At 31.9% G+C, this 27080-nt stretch overlaps 2 protein-coding genes across 2 annotated transcripts in view; both read right to left on the bottom strand.

Annotated features, from left to right (window-relative positions):
* The window catches only part of LOC111637352 (protein SPT2 homolog), a 28901-nt gene extending 16577 nt beyond the window's left edge, over positions 1 to 12324 (bottom strand). Inside the window, exons 1-3 of the mRNA XM_023382828.1 lie at positions 12147 to 12324; positions 3594 to 3714; positions 2761 to 3522 (exon numbers count right to left, since the gene is read on the bottom strand). Coding sequence (XP_023238596.1) covers positions 2761 to 3522; positions 3594 to 3714; positions 12147 to 12176 — 913 coding nt within the window. The 5' untranslated portion in view covers positions 12177 to 12324. The remainder of the gene's footprint in view (positions 1 to 2760; positions 3523 to 3593; positions 3715 to 12146) is intronic.
* Positions 12224 to 24450, bottom strand: LOC111637326 (protein SPT2 homolog). Its single transcript, XM_023382807.1, has 4 exons — positions 24391 to 24450; positions 12980 to 13100; positions 12300 to 12908; positions 12224 to 12237 (listed from the first exon to the last, which is right to left on the bottom strand). The coding sequence occupies exons 1-4, from the start codon at positions 24448 to 24450 to the stop codon at positions 12224 to 12226; spliced, it is 804 nt and encodes a 267-aa protein (XP_023238575.1).
* Positions 24451 to 27080: the final 2630 nt, after the last annotated feature.

The following is a 27080-nucleotide window of genomic DNA, read 5'->3' as shown; positions in this document are numbered from 1 at the left end:
CCTCTAATTACAGACCTATCTCTCTGACAAGTTGCCTGTGTAAACTCTTCGAGAGAATGGTAAACAGACTCCTGATGTTCCTCCTAGAGGAAAAGAACTACTTTTCACCACATCAGAGTGGATTTCGTAGGAACAGAAGTACCACGGACAATTTAGTTAACCTTGAAACATCCATAGTGAAGTGTTTGTTAGATGACAGCACTTAGTGTCTGTGTTTTTTGACATAGAGAAGGCCTACGATCACTACTGGCGATATGGGTTACTTTGTGATTTGCATGAATTCGGTTTGCAGGGTAATTTGCCAATTTTTATAAAAAACTTCCTACAGAATCGAAGATTCCAAGTCAGGATGGGCAACACTTTATCTAGGCCTTTCACACAAGAAGAAGGTGTTCCTCAAGGTTGTATTTTGAGTGTTACTCTGTTCCTAATTAAAATTAACAGCATAGCTAACTGTCTTCCTCCCACACAGTGTATGTTGATGACTTTCAGATCTCCTGCCAGTCTAGTAACACGAGTTTCATTGAGAGACAACTGCAAACCTCCCTAAATTGCATACATAATTAGTCCAAGACCAATGGTTTTACTTTTAATGCAGAGAAGACCTTGTGCATCCACTTTTGCCGAAGGCATGGTTTGCACCTGGACACTGAAATTCATCTAAATCGGGTTAACCTGTCCTACGTTGTTCCTGAAAATATTTGTGTTGACTGCATTGACCTGTGTGGGCGATCCCGAATATTTTCGTGTTTACATTGGAACGTTTTTGATACTAGATGTCGCTATGCGTCACAATTTTTATATTAAAATGAACTTTTAAAATATAATTTTTTTGTTTCTATATTATTCAATAAATTTATTTTGTTTGTGCAAGATAAAAAAATAATTTTTAATGATACAGTAAACACGATTATTATTTAAAAAAAAAATTTTTTTTAGGCTTAACATAGACGAAAATTCAACATGGGGTCACAGGCAACAAATAAAAATTTTAACTTTGAATAGGTTAAAATCCCAGTGGTCAATGAGGTAAAGTTTTTGGGTGTTTTATTTGACCATAAACTGACGTTTTTACTGTACTTGCACAACTTGAAGAGTAGATGTTTAAAATCTTGGAATCTTTTAAAGGTACTGTGCTGCTCATTCTGAGGAGCAGACAAATGTTCTATGCTCAGGATTTATAGGGTTCTTGTCTGCTCTAAACTGGACTACAGATACATTGTTTATGGCTCTGTGTGAGAATCTACTCTTTGGATGCTGAATCCAATCCACCATCAAGCACTGCATTTGTGCACTGGTGTTTTTTCAAACTAGTAACACACCAACACATAAAAATCAACATACAAACTTTGAACAACTTCTGTTCAAAGTTTGTACGTTGATTTTTATGAGCCTCCACTATCTCTTAGGAGAGAACAGTTGTCTCTTTCTTATTACATTACACAGAAATCTCAGAATAAACTCTAAGCTGATTGTTCAGATATCCAGCTGAAAACATTATTTGCAGCTCAGACGAGTAGTGTCCCTACCTTTGACATAATAATGGAGAATGTAAGCAGCACAACTGACCTGGACACAAGCAACATCTCACAGGTTGAGGTTAATAGTATTTCACCTTGGTCAACCCCAGCGATAAATGTTGAATTAAGCTTAAAGTAGTTCCCCAAAGAACCCACACCAGATTACGTCTATAGACAGCACTTCGCAGAAATTCAATATCGTGACAGGAATTTAATTCCTATATACACTGATGGATCTAAATCGGATAACTAGACATATAGTTGCACATTGTAGTATCATCACTGTGCCATACACATGTCCAAAACTTATGGAAAAACATATGACAGTGGTGATAGCTAGGAAAAATCATCTCATGAGTCTGCCTGACATGGGTATCATGGCAGATTCATCACAATTGAATGCTGTATTGCAGTTTGAGAGAGAGATATGTTCCATAATGACAGGTGTCTCTGCCTGAGTATTGGTAAGTACTTTCCATTCATTTGCCACCTATATCCAATTGCTGAATATATCTTTTTCACCAAAGATTATATTGCTTTGTAAAATCCTATATTATTGTGTATTACAGTATGTTAGACATTAAATAATACAGTTCTTGCCATATTTGTCTGCATTCATCTACAGTTCTCTCTATTCATGTACAAATGTACAACTTATCATTAAGTTTTGGACACATAAATGCGTACAGGGAATTGAAGCATTGTCTATGTGAACTCTATTGTGTTATTAGTGGGATACAGAGGTGTTCTTATAGCCTAGTCACTACTTGATTTGATTTATATAATTATTTATGCTCAGGGAAGTAAAGTTTTGAGCCACTTTTGACCCCATTCTTTGCTGTTGTGTACAATTTTTTTTTTTTTTGATAAATCACATTATCTTTAATTATGTGTACTGTACAACAGTTCATGGATCCTTGTCAGAAAAAAATTATTTTAAAAAGTTCTGCAAATATTTTCTGACAGTTTACTCACGAGTAGAAAATAGTCATATAAGAACAAAATCATATGCCAATAATAGTAGTTAACAGTATAATTAGTACATTATGATACATTTTCCAATTTAATGAATGATATAAGATTTATAACTGAATATCTCTCATAAATCAAATACCAAACTAAATGAAAGTTTTGGTAATAATTTTCATTTATACGAAATTTAATATTATATGTAAAAAAATTTCCAATCTATACCTAAAAATATAAGAAAACAAAAGTTTAAAGTTACAAATATACTTACTTGGAACTTTCCTATTTTCCAATTGTACATCTTGATATGAACCACCTGTTTTCTTAACTGTATGAACTGTCTTATTATTAAGAATATTGCTCTTTGGTTGAGAAATTTTCACTTCTTTGTTTTTAACTGATTCACTAAAAACACTAGTTTTACTTGTATCACCATTAGAAGAAGTCAGTTTTTTCTGTTTTGATTTTTGTCGATTGATATCAGGTAACGTATAAACACTAATACCTCTTTTCCTCAATTGTTCCTCTTCATACCTTCTTTTTTCTTTTTCTGTCATTGGTCTTTCTTCTTTTTTAACAACTTTAGGCAGTTCTATAGGCTCGTGCTGTTTTTGGGAGGCAAGTTTTAATAAATCATGAAAATTCATCGGTTGACCCGATGAACGTTGCATTTTCTTCTCTTCTACTTTCAACCTTTCATAGTCCGAAAAATCTTCAATTTGCTCGTTTACCTGAACTGAATCATTGTTATTTTCATTTGCTTTAGACTTTCTTTTCCGTTTACGAGGTAATAATTTTTCTTTTTCTTCTAATTCAATTCTAGCTTTCATCCTTTCTATCTTATCAGAAATCATTCTCTTTTGAATTTCATGATCTATTTTCTTTTTAGCATCCTCTTCTTCAGTTGTTAATCTAATTTTACTAAAATCATTATCTTTAGTCCTTGATGCCATTAATTTTGCTTTTTTACTGTTTTTAGAATTTTGTGATCGAATAGAAAGTAACTCTTCTTTCTTATAATAAGCTTCTTTTTCTGTTCAATAATTAATCATAATTTTTATAATTTGTAATTGTATATCAATTTTAATTATGTAAAGAGATTACCTTTTACTTTTTCTTCTACTTCTTTACGAGCAAGAAAAGCTTTTATTGCACTAGACTTGACGTTTCCTTTTTCTAATTTCTTTGATGGTTTTAAGCTGGTGCTATACCTCTTGACTGATGCCTTTAAATAAAAGATATATTAATATAGTAGTGTATTTAATACTTTTATGTAGGTATGCACCACTTAAAGCTAGGTCCACATTAACATACAAACTCTCCTTTCAGCTACTGTTAAAAGTTGCTAAAAGGGAAGTTTGTTAGAAGTTGAAAATGTCTCAACTTTTGAAAAACGTCAATTCGTTTGACCAATCATTTTACACACATAGTGTTCAGAGCATTTCAACCAATCATGTTATGACAATTTATCTCATATACTATAATGTGAGTAATATTTTGCTTTGATTAATCTTTGTTTTGTTCTTTCATAGTGGTTTGTATAACAGTATATACATAGCTTAATGAGGGACTGCATATATGATGGAGACCCCATACGATTATAATGGAGTTGAAATATTCATAGCCACTTTTATCTTTTCTATTTTAGGTAAGTTAATTATTTAGCATTGTGTTGTATGAGTAGTAAACTGTACCATACAGGTTTATCTAAATATGTACAGTACTTTCTAAGATACTTGCTTAATGACATCTTTCTCAGAACATATCCATCATTAAGCAATATGTGCCTGTATTCATTAAAATTAAAGTAATTTAATAGAAAGTGACTAAACTCTTCACTAAACGTTAATCAAACAGATTTCAGAAACTACAATACTAAATTTATTGTGTGACCTGGCATGAATCAAAATATTTTACTACTCAAATTCTGAAAATTACAAAATTATTATTATTATTATTATTAATATAAAATAATTTCAATCAAAATAATAAATTCTGAATGGAAATCAAATCCATATAATCTCTTATTATAAAGTGTATTGAAAAGATACAAATTAAACAAAACATAAAGAAATAAAATTACAGATTCTAAACTAATAATTTCTATGCAAAGCATTCATTTACAACAAACTATACATTTTACAGACAGTCAAACCTGGAACTGCATTTTGATCTGGAGTCACAGCAGCAACTTCCCACCAAGTAAAAAAGTCACTGACTGACTATATATACAGGAATCAGAGTTTCAGATTTTCAGGGATTGACTTCTCCTCCCCCAAACACCTGAAGTAATTCCGAATAACTTGTTCAAAGGAAAATCATAGCAAAATCTTCTGGGTCTAGAAAACTCAAANTAAAAATTATTTCTTTATTTTTTACAAACAAAATAAATATGTTGAAAAATATAAAAACAAAAAAAATTTATACTTTAGAAGTTAATCTAGTATCAAAAACGTTCGATTCAGCACAACACACAGTCCTCAGAAAAACACCACACAAAAGTGCCAGTGCTGCTAGCTAAAACACACATCAACAAAAAAAATATTGGAGTAGCCCAAGATATAGCCAAAGATTGCAGTGCCACAGCACTAGCAAAAATTTAAATTTGCCAACTGGAATTCTTTCGGATAAACGACGCTCTACTGTACTTGTAACTTTAATGTATCTTAGTCTAGAGAAATATTGAATTGTGATTGTGTTTATTTTAAAATCTGTCTGTTTATCGGAAACGATCTATACCTATCAGCTTACACATGTGTACTTCCCACTAGATTTAAAAGCCCTCCTAGCCATCCTCTGATGAGAAGCCAGTAAGAAGGGTCAAGCTCACAGCTCTACCCCCTCAGTTCTCACAATATTGTCAGATCTACAACCAGGTTGTCAGAATGGAGGTCCTTTCTAGAAGTCAAAGTATATCTGTAATAAATTGATAATTAATCAAATATGGTATCTATGTTAAGTGAAGACAGCTGGTAAAGCCATATTAATTAAAACTTCTGCTGATATACAAAGGGATCACTGGAATTAATTTCATGCATTAATTGAATCCCACGTTAAGCAAGGGATATCTGTATTTAATTTGTCCTTGTATAATTTTTAATTCACATCCAACATTCACAAATAACAATATATGCATTAATTTATTTGTTCAGGCTAGCTAGTAAATGTTTAAATTCAAGAGCACTGCCTCACAACAATTTTTTTTTTGCATGCTTTTCAAAAATTCAAGAACTTTCTACTCATTTCTTTTATAAACTCACAATAAATTCACCAATTAATTACTGTAGATGGTTTTGTTGTACTAATTTCTCATTTATAATTCATTGCTTGCACACAGCACACACCAGTTATAAAGAAGACAATTAATCATATTATTTTGGTCAAATAATTTAAATAATTTGGAAAAATTTGTATGTAACTTGAAATTTTTGTCATTTTTCAGTAAATAACCTTGCATAATTCAAGACTTGCCAAACAATTAAACAAGAAATTGAAAAGAACCTAGCTTTTTTATAAGCAGCAATTTGTTTAATGGCTGAGTAGATGGTAACATCTTATACCACGCTGTTTTTATTAATTATTTAATGGAATAGATCTTTAGATATTAATTGTTTACCAATTAATATCTAAAGAATAACCTACTCTTTATATAAACAAATATAATGTAATAAAAAATTGTATTCATTCATTACCACACTACACTACAAACAGTTTACAGAACTATCATTTTTCATTGCAGACTATTTTATAGATTACTTTGTAATTTTATTTCTAAATATACATATAATGTTACTTACAATCTATACCTATATCCAATCATGTACTATTGCTTAACATATTAAATACATTTGATTTAGAAAGTATTTGTATTATTATTACAATATAAATTTATTTTAATATTTTTAAAATCTAATGGAAATGAGTTTTTCTGTGAATAAAATACACATTATAGATTACATAACTTTTCATTACAACAATCTGATTATTTAATTTTCTTTCCTTCTTTTTTCTTTTTCTGTGCTGCAACCCACTCTTTTTAATATTTTTTCTCACGATAAAATTTCCTTTAGGCTTCTGAAGAAATGGCACTTGGGGTCTTCATGGCTTCTCTTTGATACAATAGGTTTTGGCCAATATAAGTGTTCTTTGCTGATCCAGATTGAGACACTGCAGATATAGTTATTAGACTATGGAAATGCTGTACCTTCTGGTATTGATAACTAGGTTTCATGTGGAGGTGTAGTATGATAAGGAAAAAAGGCTGCTATCTGTGATGATGCAGATGTTGGTGGCTATTTACTAGTGCTTGCTACAGAAACTTCAATGGTTTTAAATACAAAAGACACTTCATTCGGAGATGAGATCAGAAATGACTCAAATCCATCAAGTTCTTCAAACTCAAGGATTCACAATGTAAATTCCTAGACAGAGCAAATCTGTGTTCAGGTTTGCATTGTCTACAAATTAAGTCAAGATGGTAGATTCAGTAGTGGCTGTACTTGGGCCTCAAGTTGACTAGAAGATGCACTAGGTACTGAAATGTGAGTCTTTGAAACAGAGTCCATTTCATGTAGTACAGAATTAATATTAATGTCTTTGGCCTCAAAGGCTAGTTGGAGATTTTTTAGTTACCAATTTTGCTATATCATACTACTTGGCAGTGAAATGTGATTAAGCGGCTAATCAAAAGATCTGCTTGCATCAGAATTATTGGTCTTGCTTTCAAGAGTATTTTGTGTGCATTGCAGAAATTAACTGCATCAGAATTAAAAAAAAAAATAACCCACATTTTCAGAATCCATTTGCAACAGTTGCCATACTTCTAACATTTTTAAGACTTGTTTAAGCTAATGAACAGAATGCTTTTGTTAGCACTTGATTAAAAGTTTTGAGACTTGTTCTGCTAATCTGATAAAGTTATTAAGGATTTCAATAGCAATAAATTCTTGATAGAGGTAAACTTCAGCTACTTTATGAGTATACACTGTGTATGTTGCAGTCACTGAAATACAAAAATCATGTTAATTAACAACTAGACATTCACAACATCGCACATTATGTTGGCAATAACACAAATAGCCTGAGCAGAGATGTCAATCATCATTTTAGTGGACTATTGTCCACTAGAATGATGATTGACATTATTTTATGTGTTAAATGTATTAATTAGTTATGTGTTAAAAAAAAATCATCATGGTGCTGGTTAATGATGTAAACTGTTAAGGCAGCCATCATATTTTATATTTTGTATTTGTATTTTCATTCATGCTCTGTTCTTTAATTAATGTTTAGATTACAGTAGTAATAAAACTGAAGAAAAGTTTTATTCAGAGCTTTACAAATTAGTGAGTGAAAAGAGGGAAGATAATAAGCTTACTTTGAGTTCCATTGAATATAACAAAAAAATTTGAAAACTGTGGGAGAAGAAAAGAACTGCTAGAATTGTATGACAAAAAAGTGTTTGCTGAACAGCAGATAGATGCTACAATTCAGTTTCATTTAAGCCACAGTTCTATGAATAAATATGATTAAATTAATATATATGCATTAGACTTTATTTTATTTATCCCATAGACCTACACATCCTTATCAAAGTAGAAAATAATATGAGTTTTACACTAGAGTTTATGCCCTATTTAGACTTACATTTATTCATTTTTTTAAATGATGCAATCTAGGATGTCCCAAAAATAAATATTGTGTTGCGTAACTAAATAAACATCTCAGTTGTGTGACGTTCTAGAAAAAATTAACAAAAAAACAAACAATCATTTATTGTGACATTGTCACAATGCTGAGCTGCAATTTTTAATGTTGTTGGGATCATCAAAAAAAGACTACCAAGCATGAGAGATGTTTGCTTCTTCCTTAAAACTGATACATTCTCCCTTTAGTTTGGCTTTAAAATTTCAAGAGCTAAAAGTTTTGGTGTGAAGGATGCATCTAATGAGAATAGCTTGCTGTAGTTTAGCTTCCATGTCAGTGTCAGGAGCATATATTGCTAGGGCGGTGGTCTGCTTTTTGTTTTGTATATAATATTTATGTTCCACCAGCCATTTTTTAAGGGACCTCTTGGTTGAACTAATGTATACTAGATCTCTATGAATTCTGTTGTCTCTCACAGGTATACTATATACCCTTGGTGCATTGTAGGTGTTAATGGCAAAGATGCCATTTCTTAATAACTTATTAACTGATGGGTTACATCTGTATGTTATCACTCACTCACTATTAGAAGCAAATTCTTTGTATAAAACCTTTAATCCCCAGTCATAATCAACTAGTATATATTTGCCTGTATGCTCCAAACTTTTACTATTACCCTTGTTAAGATTAAAAGTAGTGTGATCATTCATTCTTTTAATATAGTTCCCTGCTAAACCTTGCACCACTGTTCTTGGGTAACCATGCACAGTCACTATTTTTTCAATATGTTTTAATACTTGCAATGTGCTAATGATGTTTGTGCAGTGTGTGAATTTTGAAGGTTTTTGTTGGTGTTATTTACTAGTATATAACCAGGGCTGTGTTCAGTAATGCAGAATTCTTGCTAATTCTAATTATGCTGCAATATTGAGCTCGTTTCTAATTACTGCTTGATTCCTCGCACCACTAGAATTCTAGCTAGTTTAGTCAGCTTCTTTTATCTATGCTAACTTCTACTAGTGATGTCATTGTTTTTGTCTCGTCATACAATTTGCAAGATGGCTGCTCGTGTTGAACTAAACATATTTTATTATGATCGCAACAATTGTCACAAACAAACTGGTTGGAAAGGATGAAGTAACTAATACAATTATTGAAATAGAAGTTGCGTCAGATCGTGATAAAATTAATGAAGCAATTATTAATTGTAATCAACAAAATGGACCGTTATCTTCTGTTAAAATATATTCGGAATCTGTTATACTGACATATGATAATTTTACGTTTTTATGATATTAAATTATTTGCTGGAATTTGTAAAAAGGTGATAATTTTGATTAATTCTTTCTAGTTCCAGTACAAGCTATTATTTTTATTGATAATTTTACATTTTGAAGTCATTTTAGAATGAGTTAATGATTTGAATGAGAGAATAACATTGGCTACGTTCAGTAGACTCAACAGTTCCAGAGCTGCTGAGTATTTTTCTGCTGAACATCCTCTACAGTAGCACACTTTTGGAACATGTTTGGTGTTTTCATGTCACATTTAGTAGTGTCTTTATTTACACTACCTATTGCTAGCTGAAACTGACCAATGAGACTTTTTGTTCCAATGCAATGTCACTCATTGTTCAGCAGATCCAGGTTGCTATGTAACAGCTACCAATTTGCTCAGTTACAACTGTTGAGTCTGCTGAACACAGCCATTTTAATTGTTATAATAATTTAACTTCTACCACCATTTTGCCCAGTTGTTTAACTAAAAATAGTCGTTCAATGATTCTCAGAACATTCTTAGATCCGTCCACTAAGCCACTCAGAATTCTAACTTAGATGTTCTGCATTACTGAACACAGCCCAGCTTTACAAAGATTTAGAACATCCTTTCTTAGCTATCAAGTCAGCCTCATCTACAATGCAAGATTGACAAGTATGTTATTTATACGAATGGATGCCCTAAAATTAACTATGTACGGTACATCCTTTAGCAATAATAGGTTGACTGCTAACCTATTATTGCTAAAACCACTCTCCAACACCATGTAAATTTTTCTATTTTTTTTTTNTAAAATATAATTTTTTTGTTTCTATATTATTCAATAAATTTATTTTGTTTGTGCAAGATAAAAAAATAATTTTTAATGATACAGTAAACACGATTATTATTTTAAAAAAAAATTTTTTTTAGGCTTAACATAGACGAAAATTCAACATGGGGTCACAGGCAACAAATAAAAATTTTAACTTTGAATAGGTTAAAATCCCAGTGGTCAATGAGGTAAAGTTTTTGGGTGTTTTATTTGACCATAAACTGGCGTTTTTACTGTACTTGCACAACTTGAAGAGTAGATGTTTAAAATCTTCGAATCTTTTAAAGGTACTGTGCTGCTCATTCTGAGGAGCAGACAAATGTTCTATGCTCAGGATTTATAGGGTTCTTGTCTGCTCTAAACTGGACTACAGATACATTGTTTATGGCTCTGTGTGAGAATCTACTCTTTGGATGCTGAATCCAATCCACCATCAAGCACTGCATTTGTGCACTGGTGTTTTTTCAAACTAGTAACACACCAACACATAAAAATCAACATACAAACTTTGAACAACTTCTGTTCAAAGTTTGTACGTTGATTTTTATGAGCCTCCACTATCTCTTAGGAGAGAACAGTTGTCTCTTTCTTATTACATTACACAGAAATCTCAGAATAAACTCTAAGCTGATTGTTCAGATATCCAGCTGAAAACATTATTTGCAGCTCAGACGAGTAGTGTCCCTACCTTTGACATAATAATGGAGAATGTAAGCAGCACAACTGACCTGGACACAAGCAACATCTCACAGGTTGAGGTTAATAGTATTTCACCTTGGTCAACCCCAGCGATAAATGTTGAATTAAGCTTAAAGTAGTTCCCCAAAGAACCCACACCAGATTACGTCTATAGACAGCACTTCGCAGAAATTCAATATCGTGACAGGAATTTAATTCCTATATACACTGATGGATCTAAATCGGATAACTAGACATATAGTTGCACATTGTAGTATCATCACTGTGCCATACACATGTCCAAAACTTATGGAAAAACATATGACAGTGGTGATAGCTAGGAAAAATCATCTCATGAGTCTGCCTGACATGGGTATCATGGCAGATTCATCACAATTGAATGCTGTATTGCAGTTTGAGAGAGAGATATGTTCCATAATGACAGGTGTCTCTGCCTGAGTATTGGTAAGTACTTTCCATTCATTTGCCACCTATATCCAATTGCTGAATATATCTTTTTCACCAAAGATTATATTGCTTTGTAAAATCCTATATTATTGTGTATTACAGTATGTTAGACATTAAATAATACAGTTCTTGCCATATTTGTCTGCATTCATCTACAGTTCTCTCTATTCATGTACAAATGTACAACTTATCATTAAGTTTTGGACACATAAATGCGTACAGGGAATTGAAGCATTGTCTATGTGAACTCTATTGTGTTATTAGTGGGATACAGAGGTGTTCTTATAGCCTAGTCACTACTTGATTTGATTTATATAATTATTTATGCTCAGGGAAGTAAAGTTTTGAGCCACTTTTGACCCCATTCTTTGCTGTTGTGTACAATTTTTTTTTTTTTTGATAAATCACATTATCTTTAATTATGTGTACTGTACAACAGTTCATGGATCCTTGTCAGAAAAAAATTATTTTAAAAAGTTCTGCAAATATTTTCTGACAGTTTACTCACGAGTAGAAAATAGTCATATAAGAACAAAATCATATGCCAATAATAGTAGTTAACAGTATAATTAGTACATTATGATACATTTTCCAATTTAATGAATGATATAAGATTTATAACTGAATATCTCTCATAAATCAAATACCAAACTAAATGAAAGTTTTGGTAATAATTTTCATTTATACGAAATTTAATATTATATGTAAAAAAATTTCCAATCTATACCTAAAAATATAAGAAAACAAAAGTTTAAAGTTACAAATATACTTACTTGGAACTTTCCTATTTTCCAATTGTACATCTTGATATGAACCACCTGTTTTCTTAACTGTATGAACTGTCTTATTATTAAGAATATTGCTCTTTGGTTGAGAAATTTTCACTTCTTTGTTTTTAACTGATTCACTAAAAACACTAGTTTTACTTGTATCACCATTAGAAGAAGTCAGTTTTTTCTGTTTTGATTTTTGTCGATTGATATCAGGTAACGTATAAACACTAATACCTCTTTTCCTCAATTGTTCCTCTTCATACCTTCTTTTTTCTTTTTCTGTCATTGGTCTTTCTTCTTTTTTAACAACTTTAGGCAGTTCTATAGGCTCGTGCTGTTTTTGGGAGGCAAGTTTTAATAAATCATGAAAATTCATCGGTTGACCCGATGAACGTTGCATTTTCTTCTCTTCTACTTTCAACCTTTCATAGTCCGAAAAATCTTCAATTTGCTCGTTTACCTGAACTGAATCATTGTTATTTTCATTTGCTTTAGACTTTCTTTTCCGTTTACGAGGTAATAATTTTTCTTTTTCTTCTAATTCAATTCTAGCTTTCATCCTTTCTATCTTATCAGAAATCATTCTCTTTTGAATTTCATGATCTATTTTCTTTTTAGCATCCTCTTCTTCAGTTGTTAATCTAATTTTACTAAAATCATTATCTTTAGTCCTTGATGCCATTAATTTTGCTTTTTTACTGTTTTTAGAATTTTGTGATCGAATAGAAAGTAACTCTTCTTTCTTATAATAAGCTTCTTTTTCTGTTCAATAATTAATCATAATTTTTATAATTTGTAATTGTATATCAATTTTAATTATGTAAAGAGATTACCTTTTACTTTTTCTTCTACTTCTTTACGAGCAAGAAAAGCTTTTATTGCACTAGACTTGACGTTTCCTTTTTCTAATTTCTTTGATGGTTTTAAGCTGGTGCTATACCTCTTGACTGATGCCTTTAAATAAAAGATATATTAATATAGTAGTGTATTTAATACTTTTATGTAGGTATGCACCACTTAAAGCTAGGTCCACATTAACATACAAACTCTCCTTTCAGCTACTGTTAAAAGTTGCTAAAAGGGAAGTTTGTTAGAAGTTGAAAATGTCTCAACTTTTGAAAAACGTCAATTCGTTTGACCAATCATTTTACACACATAGTGTTCAGAGCATTTCAACCAATCATGTTATGACAATTTATCTCATATACTATAATGTGAGTAATATTTTGCTTTGATTAATCTTTGTTTTGTTCTTTCATAGTGGTTTGTATAACAGTATATACATAGCTTAATGAGGGACTGCATATATGATGGAGACCCCATACGATTATAATGGAGTTGAAATATTCATAGCCACTTTTATCTTTTCTATTTTAGGTAAGTTAATTATTTAGCATTGTGTTAAATATAGCTTATATGAGTAGTAAACTGTACCATACAGGTTTATCTAAATATGTACAGTACTTTCTAAGATACTTGCTTAATGACATCTTTCTCAGAACATATCCATCATTAAGCAATATGTGCCTGTATTCATTAAAATTAAAGTAATTTAATAGAAAGTGACTAAACTCTTCACTAAACGTTAATCAAACAGATTTCAGAAACTACAATACTAAATTTATTGTGTGACCTGGCATGAATCAAAATATTTTACTACTCAAATTCTGAAAATTACAAAATTATTATTATTATTATTATTAATATAAAATAATTTCAATCAAAATAATAAATTCTGAATGGAAATCAAATCCATATAATCTCTTATTATAAAGTGTATTGAAAAGATACAAATTAAACAAAACATAAAGAAATAAAATTACAGATTCTAAACTAATAATTTCTATGCAAAGCATTCATTTACAACAAACTATACATTTTACAGACAGTCAAACCTGGAACTGCATTTTGATCTGGAGTCACAGCAGCAACTTCCCACCAAGTAAAAAAGTCACTGACTGACTATATATACAGGAATCAGAGTTTCAGATTTTCAGGGATTGACTTCTCCTCCCCCAAACACCTGAAGTAATTCCGAATAACTTGTTCAAAGGAAAATCATAGCAAAATCTTCTGGGTCTAGAAAACTCAAATTCTAAACATAAGACTTTCACATTATCAGTGAGGTGCTCACAAACCTTCTGGGTCAATAGGTCAAGTTCACAAGGGTTTCCCATAGAGATAATTCAGTTTTACAGCTTAATTTTGTTCAGAGACAAAATTGCATGGAAACAAATGAATTTTATTCAAAATGTCACTCAGAATTACAAAAGCTCAAATTTATTCAAATTAAAACTTTTTATAATGATTTTTGTAAATAACATATTGAAAGTGTCAGTTGATGGCACATTGGTCGGCAATGCATTTGGTCGATGCTGACCAAAATGAATATTGAAAGTGTTCAGTTGGCAGCACATTTGGCCAGCAATGCATTCATACAGCAGCCACTGACTGATCTTATCTTGATGAAATAATACAATTATAAAAACAACTGTGTCGTGTCTATGCGCAATAACCCGAAAGGATGAGACTACGGATGAGAATATGGATGAGACACTTTATTATTCGTATGGCTGGTTACACAGTTAACGGTCAACGATGTCAAGCACGGGCGAAGAACAGTTCAACTGCATTTCCTTTCTCGTTTTTCCCCTCTCCTCCTTCATTCCGTCCCTAACTCCCACACCCTTTGATAAATCTCTCACCCCGGGTACACACCCTGATCGGGTCGTATCCACCACGTGTCTCTCCAAGTTTCCCCTTTCGCTGTTGGTAGGCCCACTTGTTGTTGCATCCCTCACAAACTGATATCCAAACAAAATCATCTGAGATGTAAAAACTTATGCCAAGTAAAAATTTATGACAATTTAGATGACAGTCAAAATTTTTCTTAGCAGTTTTTCTTTGGTAAAGATAAGCTTGGCACTTGGAGGTGATAACCACAAGAGTTTTACATGTACCTTACATTTTCCCTTCAAGCACCAAGCTTATCTTTACCAAAAGAAAACTGCTAAGAAAAATTTTGACTATCGTGTAAATTGTCATAAATTTTAGGAATCATTAAATATGCCAAAATAAAGCTTTCACATAATGAATTTAAGCTATAAACCTTTGAAAAATACAATGCAATATTCTGACACCTGAGCCAAACTGATTCAGTAGTTCCTAAAGAATTTGATAATACTGAATGATGTTGGAACTTTGAAAGTTTTGAAACTATCTATGAAAATTTTGCTATCTTTCTACCACTTCAATTTGAGGGTGACATTTTTGTACCTCTTTTGTTCTAATTCTTGTTAAAAAGCTTGAAAATGGCAGTGAGAACACCAAAAACATTAGCATTTAAATTTACAATTCTTGTAATTACAGACAAACACATAGTTTTTATGATTAGTATTTTGTATTATAGTTTGTATGGAATGCTGTATTTGTTGATAATTTTTGTATTATATAATTAGAACTATATTTATAGGAAGATAATATCAATTTATGACACTGAGTTTACAATAAGTAAAATGATTCATTCAGTAATGTCTTCCCACGAATCAATTGGGTTATGGAAGCAGAGATATACTCTACAGAAGAGGTCTCCAAAGCGAATGATTGAAAACAATTCATTAAAACTTATTAGTCCAATGGATTATATATATGGCGATTCAGGATGATGTAAATTTGCATACTGTAAGACTGCATTTATGCAGATGCGAGAAGAGGAAAAACAAGCAAAAGAAAACTAGTGAAATCAGAATTTGCACTTGTGGTGCAGTTTTGCATATGCTTAACAATTGCAGTTTATAAACTATAATAAAATATGGAAACTGCAATGGAAACATGTTTAAATTGGACTCATACAATACTAAATATTTTTTCTGTTTGGCAAGTTTCCACATAAAACATTTCAAACTATGATAATTTTTAGCAATCACACAAACTCTCTTTTATATCTTGTTTTGTTTTTTTATTTATATATACTGTGAGATTTGAAGAGAAAGTATTTAAATAATTCAATAATTAAGTTATAGGTTAATACAATGACAAGAGAATCGAGTCAAAGGTCAGGTAAAGAAAAAAATATCCAAGTGGAAAAACCCACAAACATCCTATTTTTCCCGATTTCTTAATAGATAAGACCAACCGAATATCTCTCCAATTTAACAATTATTACTAAGGCTGCAGTACAAACCCTGACCTTAGTCACTACCAGCAATTAATTCAGTATGTTTGACAGATATTATCAGTTTTATGAGGTAAAAGGAATAACTATACCAGATAGAAAGAGGTAATAAATTTGTCAAAACATTCGATTTCTGACAATTAACATAAACAACCTCTGGATGCAAATCGAATTTAGATGGGATTGCATCAGAACATCCTTCGATAGTTCCCCCTCCAGGATGTGTATAAAAAGGGGTCGCACCTGCACCTCGGGGCGATCATCAATAGGAAGTCTCTGACACAATCATCATAAGGCTGGTAACTCTATTTGAATCTCTGCTCTATGGACTACTAGAGACTTGATCGCTGCACCTTCCCTGACAACCTCCATGATCCTCGATAGTCCCAACGACATCGTATAAACAGAACATGATTTATCAGAGGTATTTTAGCCTAATTGTAAACTCTCTCTCTCTCAGTTTTCAGGTTAAGAAGAATATAACATGTATTGAGCTGCTTACTACAAGTTTGTCGCGAATATAGGTTTGTACTTATAACGCATATAAAAGAATGCCATATTTAGATATACAGTAGAGCATTATTTATCCAAATCAATTGGGGACTGGAGTTGTTCGGATAACTTATTTTTCGGATAACCGATTATGTACGAAAAAATATCCCATGTTGAAATTTTTCTCCGTTGCATGTCGCTTCCCGTTGAATTTTCGTCGATGTTAAGCCTAATGTAAACTTTTTAAAATAATAATCACGGCTATTGTATCATTAAAAATTATTTCTTTATTTTTTACAAACAAAATAAATATGTTGAAAAATATAAAAACAAAAAAAATTTATACTTTAGAAGTTAATCTAGTATCAAAAACGTTCGATTCAGCACAACACACAGTCCTCAGAAAAACACCACACAAAAGTGCCAGTGCTGCTAGCTAAAACACACATCAACAAAAAAAATATTGGAGTAGCCCAAGATATAGCCAAAGATTGCAGTGCCACAGCACTAGCAAAAATTTAAATTTGCCAACTGGAATTCTTTCGGATAAACAACGCTCTACTGTACTTGTAACTTTATGTATCTTAGTCTAGAGAAATATTGAATTGTGATTGTGTTTATTTTAAAATCTGTCTGTTTATCGGAAACGATCTATACCTATCAGCTTACACATGTGTACTTCCCACTAGATTTAAAAGCCCTCCTAGCCATCCTCTGATGAGAAGCCAGTAAGAAGGGTCAAGCTCACAGCTCTACCCCCTCAGTTCTCACAATATTGTCAGATCTACAACCAGGTTGTCAGAATGGAGGTCCTTTCTAGAAGTCAAAGTATATCTGTAATAAATTGATAATTAATCAAATATGGTATCTATGTTAAGTGAAGACAGCTGGTAAAGCCATATTAATTAAAACTTCTGCTAATATACAAAGGGATCACTGGAATTAATTTCATGCATTAATTGAATCCCACGTTAAGCAAGGGATATCTGTATTTAATTTGTCCTTGTATAATTTTTAATTCACATCCAACATTCACAAATAACAATATATGCATTAATTTATTTGTTCAGGCTAGCTAGTAAATGTTTAAATTCAAGAGCACTGCCTCACAACAATTTTTTTTTGNATGCTTTCGCAATTGTCTTGCTGCTGACGTCAGGTAGCGGGACGGCTTCCGCATACCGACTAAAGTGATCGACGAAGACTAGGATATATTTGTTTCCATTAGTAGTAATAGGAAGTGGTCCGACAATGTCCATGGCGGTTTGTTCGAACACGTGAGAAAGGGGAGCAAATACTTGTAATTCAGCTTGTGCTCGTCGTCCTCGTCGTCGGTGCTTCACAGCTTTGACAACTTTGACAATAATTTCGAATCTCTTTCATAATTTCCAACCAATAGAATGATTTAGCGATCTTGGTTCACATTTTTAGTTCTCCCAAATGTCCAACTAGGAGATTGTCATGAAAGGTAGATACAATAGAGCGTCGTTTATCCAAATCAATTGTGACTGGGGTCGTTCGGATAACCGATGATGTAGGAAAAAATATATTAACCTATCCCACATTGAAATTTTTCTCCATCGCGTGTCGCTTCGCGTTGAAGTTTCGTCGATGTAAATTTTTCAAAATAATTATTGTGGCTATTGTATCATTAAAAATTATTTCTTTATTTTTTACAAACAAAATAAATATGTTGAAAAATATAAAAACAAAAAAAATTTATACTTTAGAAGTTAATCTAGTATCAAAAACGTTCGATTCAGCACAACACACAGTCCTCAGAAAAACACCACACAAAAGTGCCAGTGCTGCTAGCTAAAACACACATCAACAAAAAAAATATTGGAGTAGCCCAAGATATAGCCAAAGATTGCAGTGCCACAGCACTAGCAAAAATTTAAATTTGCCAACTGGAATTCTTTCGGATAAACAACGCTCTACTGTACTTGTAACTTTATGTATCTTAGTCTAGAGAAATATTGAATTGTGATTGTGTTTATTTTAAAATCTGTCTGTTTATCGGAAACGATCTATACCTATCAGCTTACACATGTGTACTTCCCACTAGATTTAAAAGCCCTCCTAGCCATCCTCTGATGAGAAGCCAGTAAGAAGGGTCAAGCTCACAGCTCTACCCCCTCAGTTCTCACAATATTGTCAGATCTACAACCAGGTTGTCAGAATGGAGGTCCTTTCTAGAAGTCAAAGTATATCTGTAATAAATTGATAATTAATCAAATATGGTATCTATGTTAAGTGAAGACAGCTGGTAAAGCCATATTAATTAAAACTTCTGCTAATATACAAAGGGATCACTGGAATTAATTTCATGCATTAATTGAATCCCACGTTAAGCAAGGGATATCTGTATTTAATTTGTCCTTGTATAATTTTTAATTCACATCCAACATTCACAAATAACAATATATGCATTAATTTATTTGTTCAGGCTAGCTAGTAAATGTTTAAATTCAAGAGCACTGCCTCACAACAATTTTTTTTTTGCATGCTTTTCAAAAATTCAAGAACTTTCTACTCATTTCTTTTATAAACTCACAATAAATTCACCAATTAATTACTGTAGATGGTTTTGTTGTACTAATTTCTCATTTATAATTCATTGCTTGCACACAGCACACACCAGTTATAAAGAAGACAATTAATCATATTATTTTGGTCAAATAATTTAAATAATTTGGAAAAATTTGTATGTAACTTGAAATTTTTGTCATTTTTCAGTAAATAACCTTGCATAATTCAAGACTTGCCAAACAATTAAACAAGAAATTGAAAAGAACCTAGCTTTTTTATAAGCAGCAATTTGTTTAATGGCTGAGTAGATGGTAACATCTTATACCACGCTGTTTTTATTAATTATTTAATGGAATAGATCTTTAGATATTAATTGTTTACCAATTAATATCTAAAGAATAACCTACTCTTTATATAAACAAATATAATGTAATAAAAAATTGTATTCATTCATTACCACACTACACTACAAACAGTTTACAGAACTATCATTTTTCATTGCAGACTATTTTATAGATTACTTTGTAATTTTATTTCTAAATATACATATAATGTTACTTACAATCTATACCTATATCCAATCATGTACTATTGCTTAACATATTAAATACATTTGATTTAGAAAGTATTTGTATTATTATTACAATATAAATTTATTTTAATATTTTTAAAATCTAATGGAAATGAGTTTTTCTGTGAATAAAATACACATTATAGATTACATAACTTTTCATTACAACAATCTGATTATTTAATTTTCTTTCCTTCTTTTTTCTTTTTCTGTGCTGCAACCCACTCTTTTTAATATTTTTTCTCACGATAAAATTTCCTTTAGGCTTCTGAAGAAATGGCACTTGGGGTCTTCATGGCTTCTCTTTGATACAATAGGTTTTGGCCAATATAAGTGTTCTTTGCTGATCCAGATTGAGACACTGCAGATATAGTTATTAGACTATGGAAATGCTGTACCTTCTGGTATTGATAACTAGGTTTCATGTGGAGGTGTAGTATGATAAGGAAAAAAGGCTGCTATCTGTGATGATGCAGATGTTGGTGGCTATTTACTAGTGCTTGCTACAGAAACTTCAATGGTTTTAAATACAAAAGACACTTCATTCGGAGATGAGATCAGAAATGACTCAAATCCATCAAGTTCTTCAAACTCAAGGATTCACAATGTAAATTCCTAGACAGAGCAAATCTGTGTTCAGGTTTGCATTGTCTACAAATTAAGTCAAGATGGTAGATTCAGTAGTGGCTGTACTTGGGCCTCAAGTTGACTAGAAGATGCACTAGGTACTGAAATGTGAGTCTTTGAAACAGAGTCCATTTCATGTAGTACAGAATTAATATTAATGTCTTTGGCCTCAAAGGCTAGTTGGAGATTTTTTAGTTACCAATTTTGCTATATCATACTACTTGGCAGTGAAATGTGATTAAGCGGCTAATCAAAAGATCTGCTTGCATCAGAATTATTGGTCTTGCTTTCAAGAGTATTTTGTGTGCATTGCAGAAATTAACTGCATCAGAATTAAAAAAAAAAATAACCCACATTTTCAGAATCCATTTGCAACAGTTGCCATACTTCTAACATTTTTAAGACTTGTTTAAGCTAATGAACAGAATGCTTTTGTTAGCACTTGATTAAAAGTTTTGAGACTTGTTCTGCTAATCTGATAAAGTTATTAAGGATTTCAATAGCAATAAATTCTTGATAGAGGTAAACTTCAGCTACTTTATGAGTATACACTGTGTATGTTGCAGTCACTGAAATACAAAAATCATGTTAATTAACAACTAGACATTCACAACATCGCACATTATGTTGGCAATAACACAAATAGCCTGAGCAGAGATGTCAATCATCATTTTAGTGGACTATTGTCCACTAGAATGATGATTGACATTATTTTATGTGTTAAATGTATTAATTAGTTATGTGTTAAAAAAAAATCATCATGGTGCTGGTTAATGATGTAAACTGTTAAGGCAGCCATCATATTTTATATTTTGTATTTGTATTTTCATTCATGCTCTGTTCTTTAATTAATGTTTAGATTACAGTAGTAATAAAACTGAAGAAAAGTTTTATTCAGAGCTTTACAAATTAGTGAGTGAAAAGAGGGAAGATAATAAGCTTACTTTGAGTTCCATTGAATATAACAAAAAAATTTGAAAACTGTGGGAGAAGAAAAGAACTGCTAGAATTGTATGACAAAAAAGTGTTTGCTGAACAGCAGATAGATGCTACAATTCAGTTTCATTTAAGCCACAGTTCTATGAATAAATATGATTAAATTAATATATATGCATTAGACTTTATTTTATTTATCCCATAGACCTACACATCCTTATCAAAGTAGAAAATAATATGAGTTTTACACTAGAGTTTATGCCCTATTTAGACTTACATTTATTCATTTTTTTAAATGATGCAATCTAGGATGTCCCAAAAATAAATATTGTGTTGCGTAACTAAATAAACATCTCAGTTGTGTGACGTTCTAGAAAAAATTAACAAAAAAACAAACAATCATTTATTGTGACATTGTCACAATGCTGAGCTGCAATTTTTAATGTTGTTGGGATCATCAAAAAAAGACTACCAAGCATGAGAGATGTTTGCTTCTTCCTTAAAACTGATACATTCTCCCTTTAGTTTGGCTTTAAAATTTCAAGAGCTAAAAGTTTTGGTGTGAAGGATGCATCTAATGAGAATAGCTTGCTGTAGTTTAGCTTCCATGTCAGTGTCAGGAGCATATATTGCTAGGGCGGTGGTCTGCTTTTTGTTTTGTATATAATATTTATGTTCCACCAGCCATTTTTTAAGGGACCTCTTGGTTGAACTAATGTATACTAGATCTCTATGAATTCTGTTGTCTCTCACAGGTATACTATATACCCTTGGTGCATTGTAGGTGTTAATGGCAAAGATGCCATTTCTTAATAACTTATTAACTGATGGGTTACATCTGTATGTTATCACTCACTCACTATTAGAAGCAAATTCTTTGTATAAAACCTTTAATCCCCAGTCATAATCAACTAGTATATATTTGCCTGTATGCTCCAAACTTTTACTATTACCCTTGTTAAGATTAAAAGTAGTGTGATCATTCATTCTTTTAATATAGTTCCCTGCTAAACCTTGCACCACTGTTCTTGGGTAACCATGCACAGTCACTATTTTTTCAATATGTTTTAATACTTGCAATGTGCTAATGATGTTTGTGCAGTGTGTGAATTTTGAAGGTTTTTGTTGGTGTTATTTACTAGTATATAACCAGGGCTGTGTTCAGTAATGCAGAATTCTTGCTAATTCTAATTATGCTGCAATATTGAGCTCGTTTCTAATTACTGCTTGATTCCTCGCACCACTAGAATTCTAGCTAGTTTAGTCAGCTTCTTTTATCTATGCTAACTTCTACTAGTGATGTCATTGTTTTTGTCTCGTCATAAATTTGCAAGATGGCTGCTCGTGTTGAACTAAACATATTTTATTATGATCGCAACAATTGTCACAAACAAACTGGTTGGAAAGGATGAAGTAACTAATACAATTATTGAAATAGAAGTTGCGTCAGATCGTGATAAAATTAATGAAGCAATTATTAATTGTAATCAACAAAATGGACCGTTATCTTCTGTTAAAATATATTCGGAATCTGTTATACTGACATATGATAATTTTACGTTTTTATGATATTAAATTATTTGCTGGAATTTGTAAAAAGGTGATAATTTTGATTAATTCTTTCTAGTTCCAGTACAAGCTATTATTTTTATTGATAATTTTACATTTTGAAGTCATTTTAGAATGAGTTAATGATTTGAATGAGAGAATAACATTGGCTACGTTCAGTAGACTCAACAGTTCCAGAGCTGCTGAGTATTTTTCTGCTGAACATCCTCTACAGTAGCACACTTTTGGAACATGTTTGGTGTTTTCATGTCACATTTAGTAGTGTCTTTATTTACACTACCTATTGCTAGCTGAAACTGACCAATGAGACTTTTTGTTCCAATGCAATGTCACTCATTGTTCAGCAGATCCAGGTTGCTATGTAACAGCTACCAATTTGCTCAGTTACAACTGTTGAGTCTGCTGAACACAGCCATTTTAATTGTTATAATAATTTAACTTCTACCACCATTTTGCCCAGTTGTTTAACTAAAAATAGTCGTTCAATGATTCTCAGAACATTCTTAGATCCGTCCACTAAGCCACTCAGAATTCTAACTTAGATGTTCTGCATTACTGAACACAGCCCAGCTTTACAAAGATTTAGAACATCCTTTCTTAGCTATCAAGTCAGCCTCATCTACAATGCAAGATTGACAAGTATGTTATTTATACGAATGGATGCCCTAAAATTAACTATGTACGGTACATCCTTTAGCAATAATAGGTTGACTGCTAACCTATTATTGCTAAAACCACTCTCCAACACCATGTAAATTTTTCTATTTTTTTTTTTTTTTTTTCAAAATAAACATTCTGTTCAGTGATACCACGATTATTTTTAATTTTTAATCCAGACAGGCACTATTCATTATTAACAACTATTTTCTAAGAGTACGTTCATATCAGACATCGTAGACCAGATCACGTTTCATAAAATAACTCACAGGAGGCATCCGAACAAAAACAGTCACCTACGAGTTAACTCATAGCTGGCAGTCAATGTATTAATATAATTATGCATTTCAAAGTCAATCTTTCTTAGCTTCAAGTCAGTCTCATTTACAATGTAAAATTGGCAAGTATGACACTTAAATGAATGAATGCCATTCTATGTATATTGTTTAACACATTCACAATTAGAAATTTAGTCTCATAATGTGTTTTTAAATAAACATTAAATTGTAAAATACTCTTTCCATAAAGTAATGAATAAATTTAAGTTATGAGACTTATCTATAACTAATTCAATAGTTGGCACTGAAAATGTTTACTTGAGGTTAATCATTATGATGATAACAATTAAATTTAAGAGTTATAAATGAAAGTGAATCAAATTTTAATGTTTAAAACACAATTCTTACTTGTTTACTGGCATCTTCACTGTTTTGCTTAGCTAATTCTAATAAATTGGCGAAATCCATGACACTCTGGTGTTGAAATGATCTTATGACAATTAAAATATATGAAATATTATACGCTGATCCGTTTTCATAATTAATAAAAACATGAACCAAAATGGCAAAATATATATAGATGTATAGAGAAAGAGAATTCAAACATAGTAATGTGAACGAGTTCAGCGATCTCTGGTGACTGAAATTGTTTGTTTTTTTTTTGTTGATATTTTTTTACACTGAACTTATACTTTGAACTTATATGGTTAAACATTTAAAATTTTTAATTTTATATTTTAATTTTCTTATCAATTTATATACACTTAAATTTTTTTCTTTCAGTGTAAAAGCTTAATAATTCTTTTTTTTTCTTTTTTTTACAAACGTTTTAAATTCATTGATTTGGACATTCGAAAAATTTATTTGGTTTATAAATATTAGCGAGTTTATTGTTTAGATTATTTTAGATAGTTATCGATTTTCTTTCCTATTTATATATATATTTTATATATAACTAGCTTACCCGTCGCGCATTGCTGCGATCTCAGAAGAAACGAAATTCAAGCGAACTCGTTATGATAAAATTCAATTTACATTTTATTATTTTTATTGAAACTTATTATTATTATTCATTTTCATCGGGAGAACATTCAAAGTGTCGTTTCAATTTTATTTATATATTGGAGTGTTTGTGGATACACGATATTTTTTGTTTTTTCCGTCTGGTGTGTACACGAATAATCAGAAGGTTTTCCGACGCGTGAGCTGGCTACATACAGTTGTCCATGCGAAAAGCACAGATTCTCCAAATTTAGCCCATATACTTGCAGCGATTGTCAGAAGTGCGATATTCCCCATTTATATATATATACAGTGGTGCCTCGTACAACGTACTTAATCCGTTCCAGGTGCACGTCCGTTAAGTGAAACGTCCGTTATACGAAACGCATTTTCCCATAGAAATACATGTTAAAACATATAATTCGTTCCGCAGCATAAAATAACCGTACTGTACCATAAAAAATGAAAATGGAGCAGACACCAATTATGCCGGGTAGTCAGATGTTGTGAGGAGGAGGTGGAAGAACACTTTCTTTACACATTCATACAGATACAGACTTTTTACACATTGCAGCGGGTCTTTTTTTATTGTTTTTTAATCGGAGTCAGATTCAGGAGAGGCTACCGGAACTTGCAGGGTCAACTTCTCTTGTTCCATCCTTTGTTTTTTGCCCGCTGGCTTCTTGAAAAACATGACCAAGGTGGTCTGTTTCTCTTTCTTCTTTAACACCTGTCGGAAATGACGGACAAAGGTGTCATCGTAGAGATCATTGATCCTGTTGGCCTCAGCTCTGTTTGGATAATGAGTGTTGGTAAACTCCTGAACCTCTCCCCATTCGACAAGAAAGTTTTTGTCAACTTTCACTCCTGATGATTTCTTGCTTTGTTTCAATTGAAATCACCTTTCTGTTTTTTTAGAAGCCATGATGCATTATAAATGACTTAACTTGCCAGATTATATGATACGAATAATTCTTTATTAATTAAGATCACTAAACACTTCTACGAGCTACTCTCGCTCCGTTTGTTTTTTACAACCTCTTTTCGTCCCGCCACCTCGGCATCTACACAATTACATTTCGTTTATTTGAATCGTCAACATATACTGTATTACATTACATTTAATGTTTATTTAAATCATCAACATATATTACATTACATTTCTACTTCAGATATACTAATAATACATTCTAATAATACTAATATATCCTAAAAATAGCAGATTGTCATTGGCAACGGCAAAAGAGTGGAAACATCATTCGCACTTGTTCGAAGAAAGTCCATTGTTCGTCTCACGTAACTGCCGAACGGAAAGTCCGTTGTTCGCAGCAAGTCCGTTGCTCGAGTCACGTAACGGTCAAACAGAAAGTCCGTTATTCGAGGCGTACGTTATACGAGGCACCACTGTATATTTTAATCCTTTATAATTTTTATTATTTAATTGTTCCTTCCTCTCTTCCTTGGCATGTTGTGAAATTTCTGATAGTTGGATAATAAACCGTTTTATTGTAATTTGTCTTTTTAAATTATTTTGAATCGATACTAAAATTTAGGAAAAGGGGGATACCTAGATCGGTAAAATACGCAAATTTCTTCCTACAACTTCGGTTGTTGTTCGGGGTACAGTTAAGGTTTTAACGAAGTTCAAACAAATACATAATTAGCAAAAAAAAGTTAAAATAAAGTGATAAAAAAAATTATTACAAATATCGTAAATAACAGTTCACAAATGCATATATAGAGATATTTTTTGAAGGGGGAAATGGTCTTTACAATTTGAAATTGATCGAACACACTGTACTCGAATGCTCGTGTAAACGCGCGCCATCTATCGTAGGATAAATCCCAAAAACCTTCGCGAGAGTATATTAAAAAAACTTCCCAAAGTTTCGTGGCAATCGTACTATGCCACAAACCAGGGCTGTGGAGTCGCGTACAAATCTACCGACTCCAACTCCGACTCCGACTCCGACTTTTCCTTACCAATCCGACTCCGACTCCGACTCCGGCTAAACATGGCAGCACATATATCTCAAAGCGCGCGGCTGACGCCCGCGAAACGCGCGTTCCAACAAAAATCTATCAACGCGCGTTTG

Source organism: Centruroides sculpturatus, unplaced genomic scaffold (genome assembly GCF_000671375.1).
Source record: "Centruroides sculpturatus isolate CEXI.00-Female unplaced genomic scaffold, Cexi_2.0 scaffold53, whole genome shotgun sequence".
Classification (NCBI taxonomy): domain Eukaryota; kingdom Metazoa; phylum Arthropoda; class Arachnida; order Scorpiones; family Buthidae; genus Centruroides; species Centruroides sculpturatus.
The sequence above is the reverse complement of the archived record's forward strand: the minus strand, read 5'-3'. Positions and strand labels throughout refer to the sequence as shown.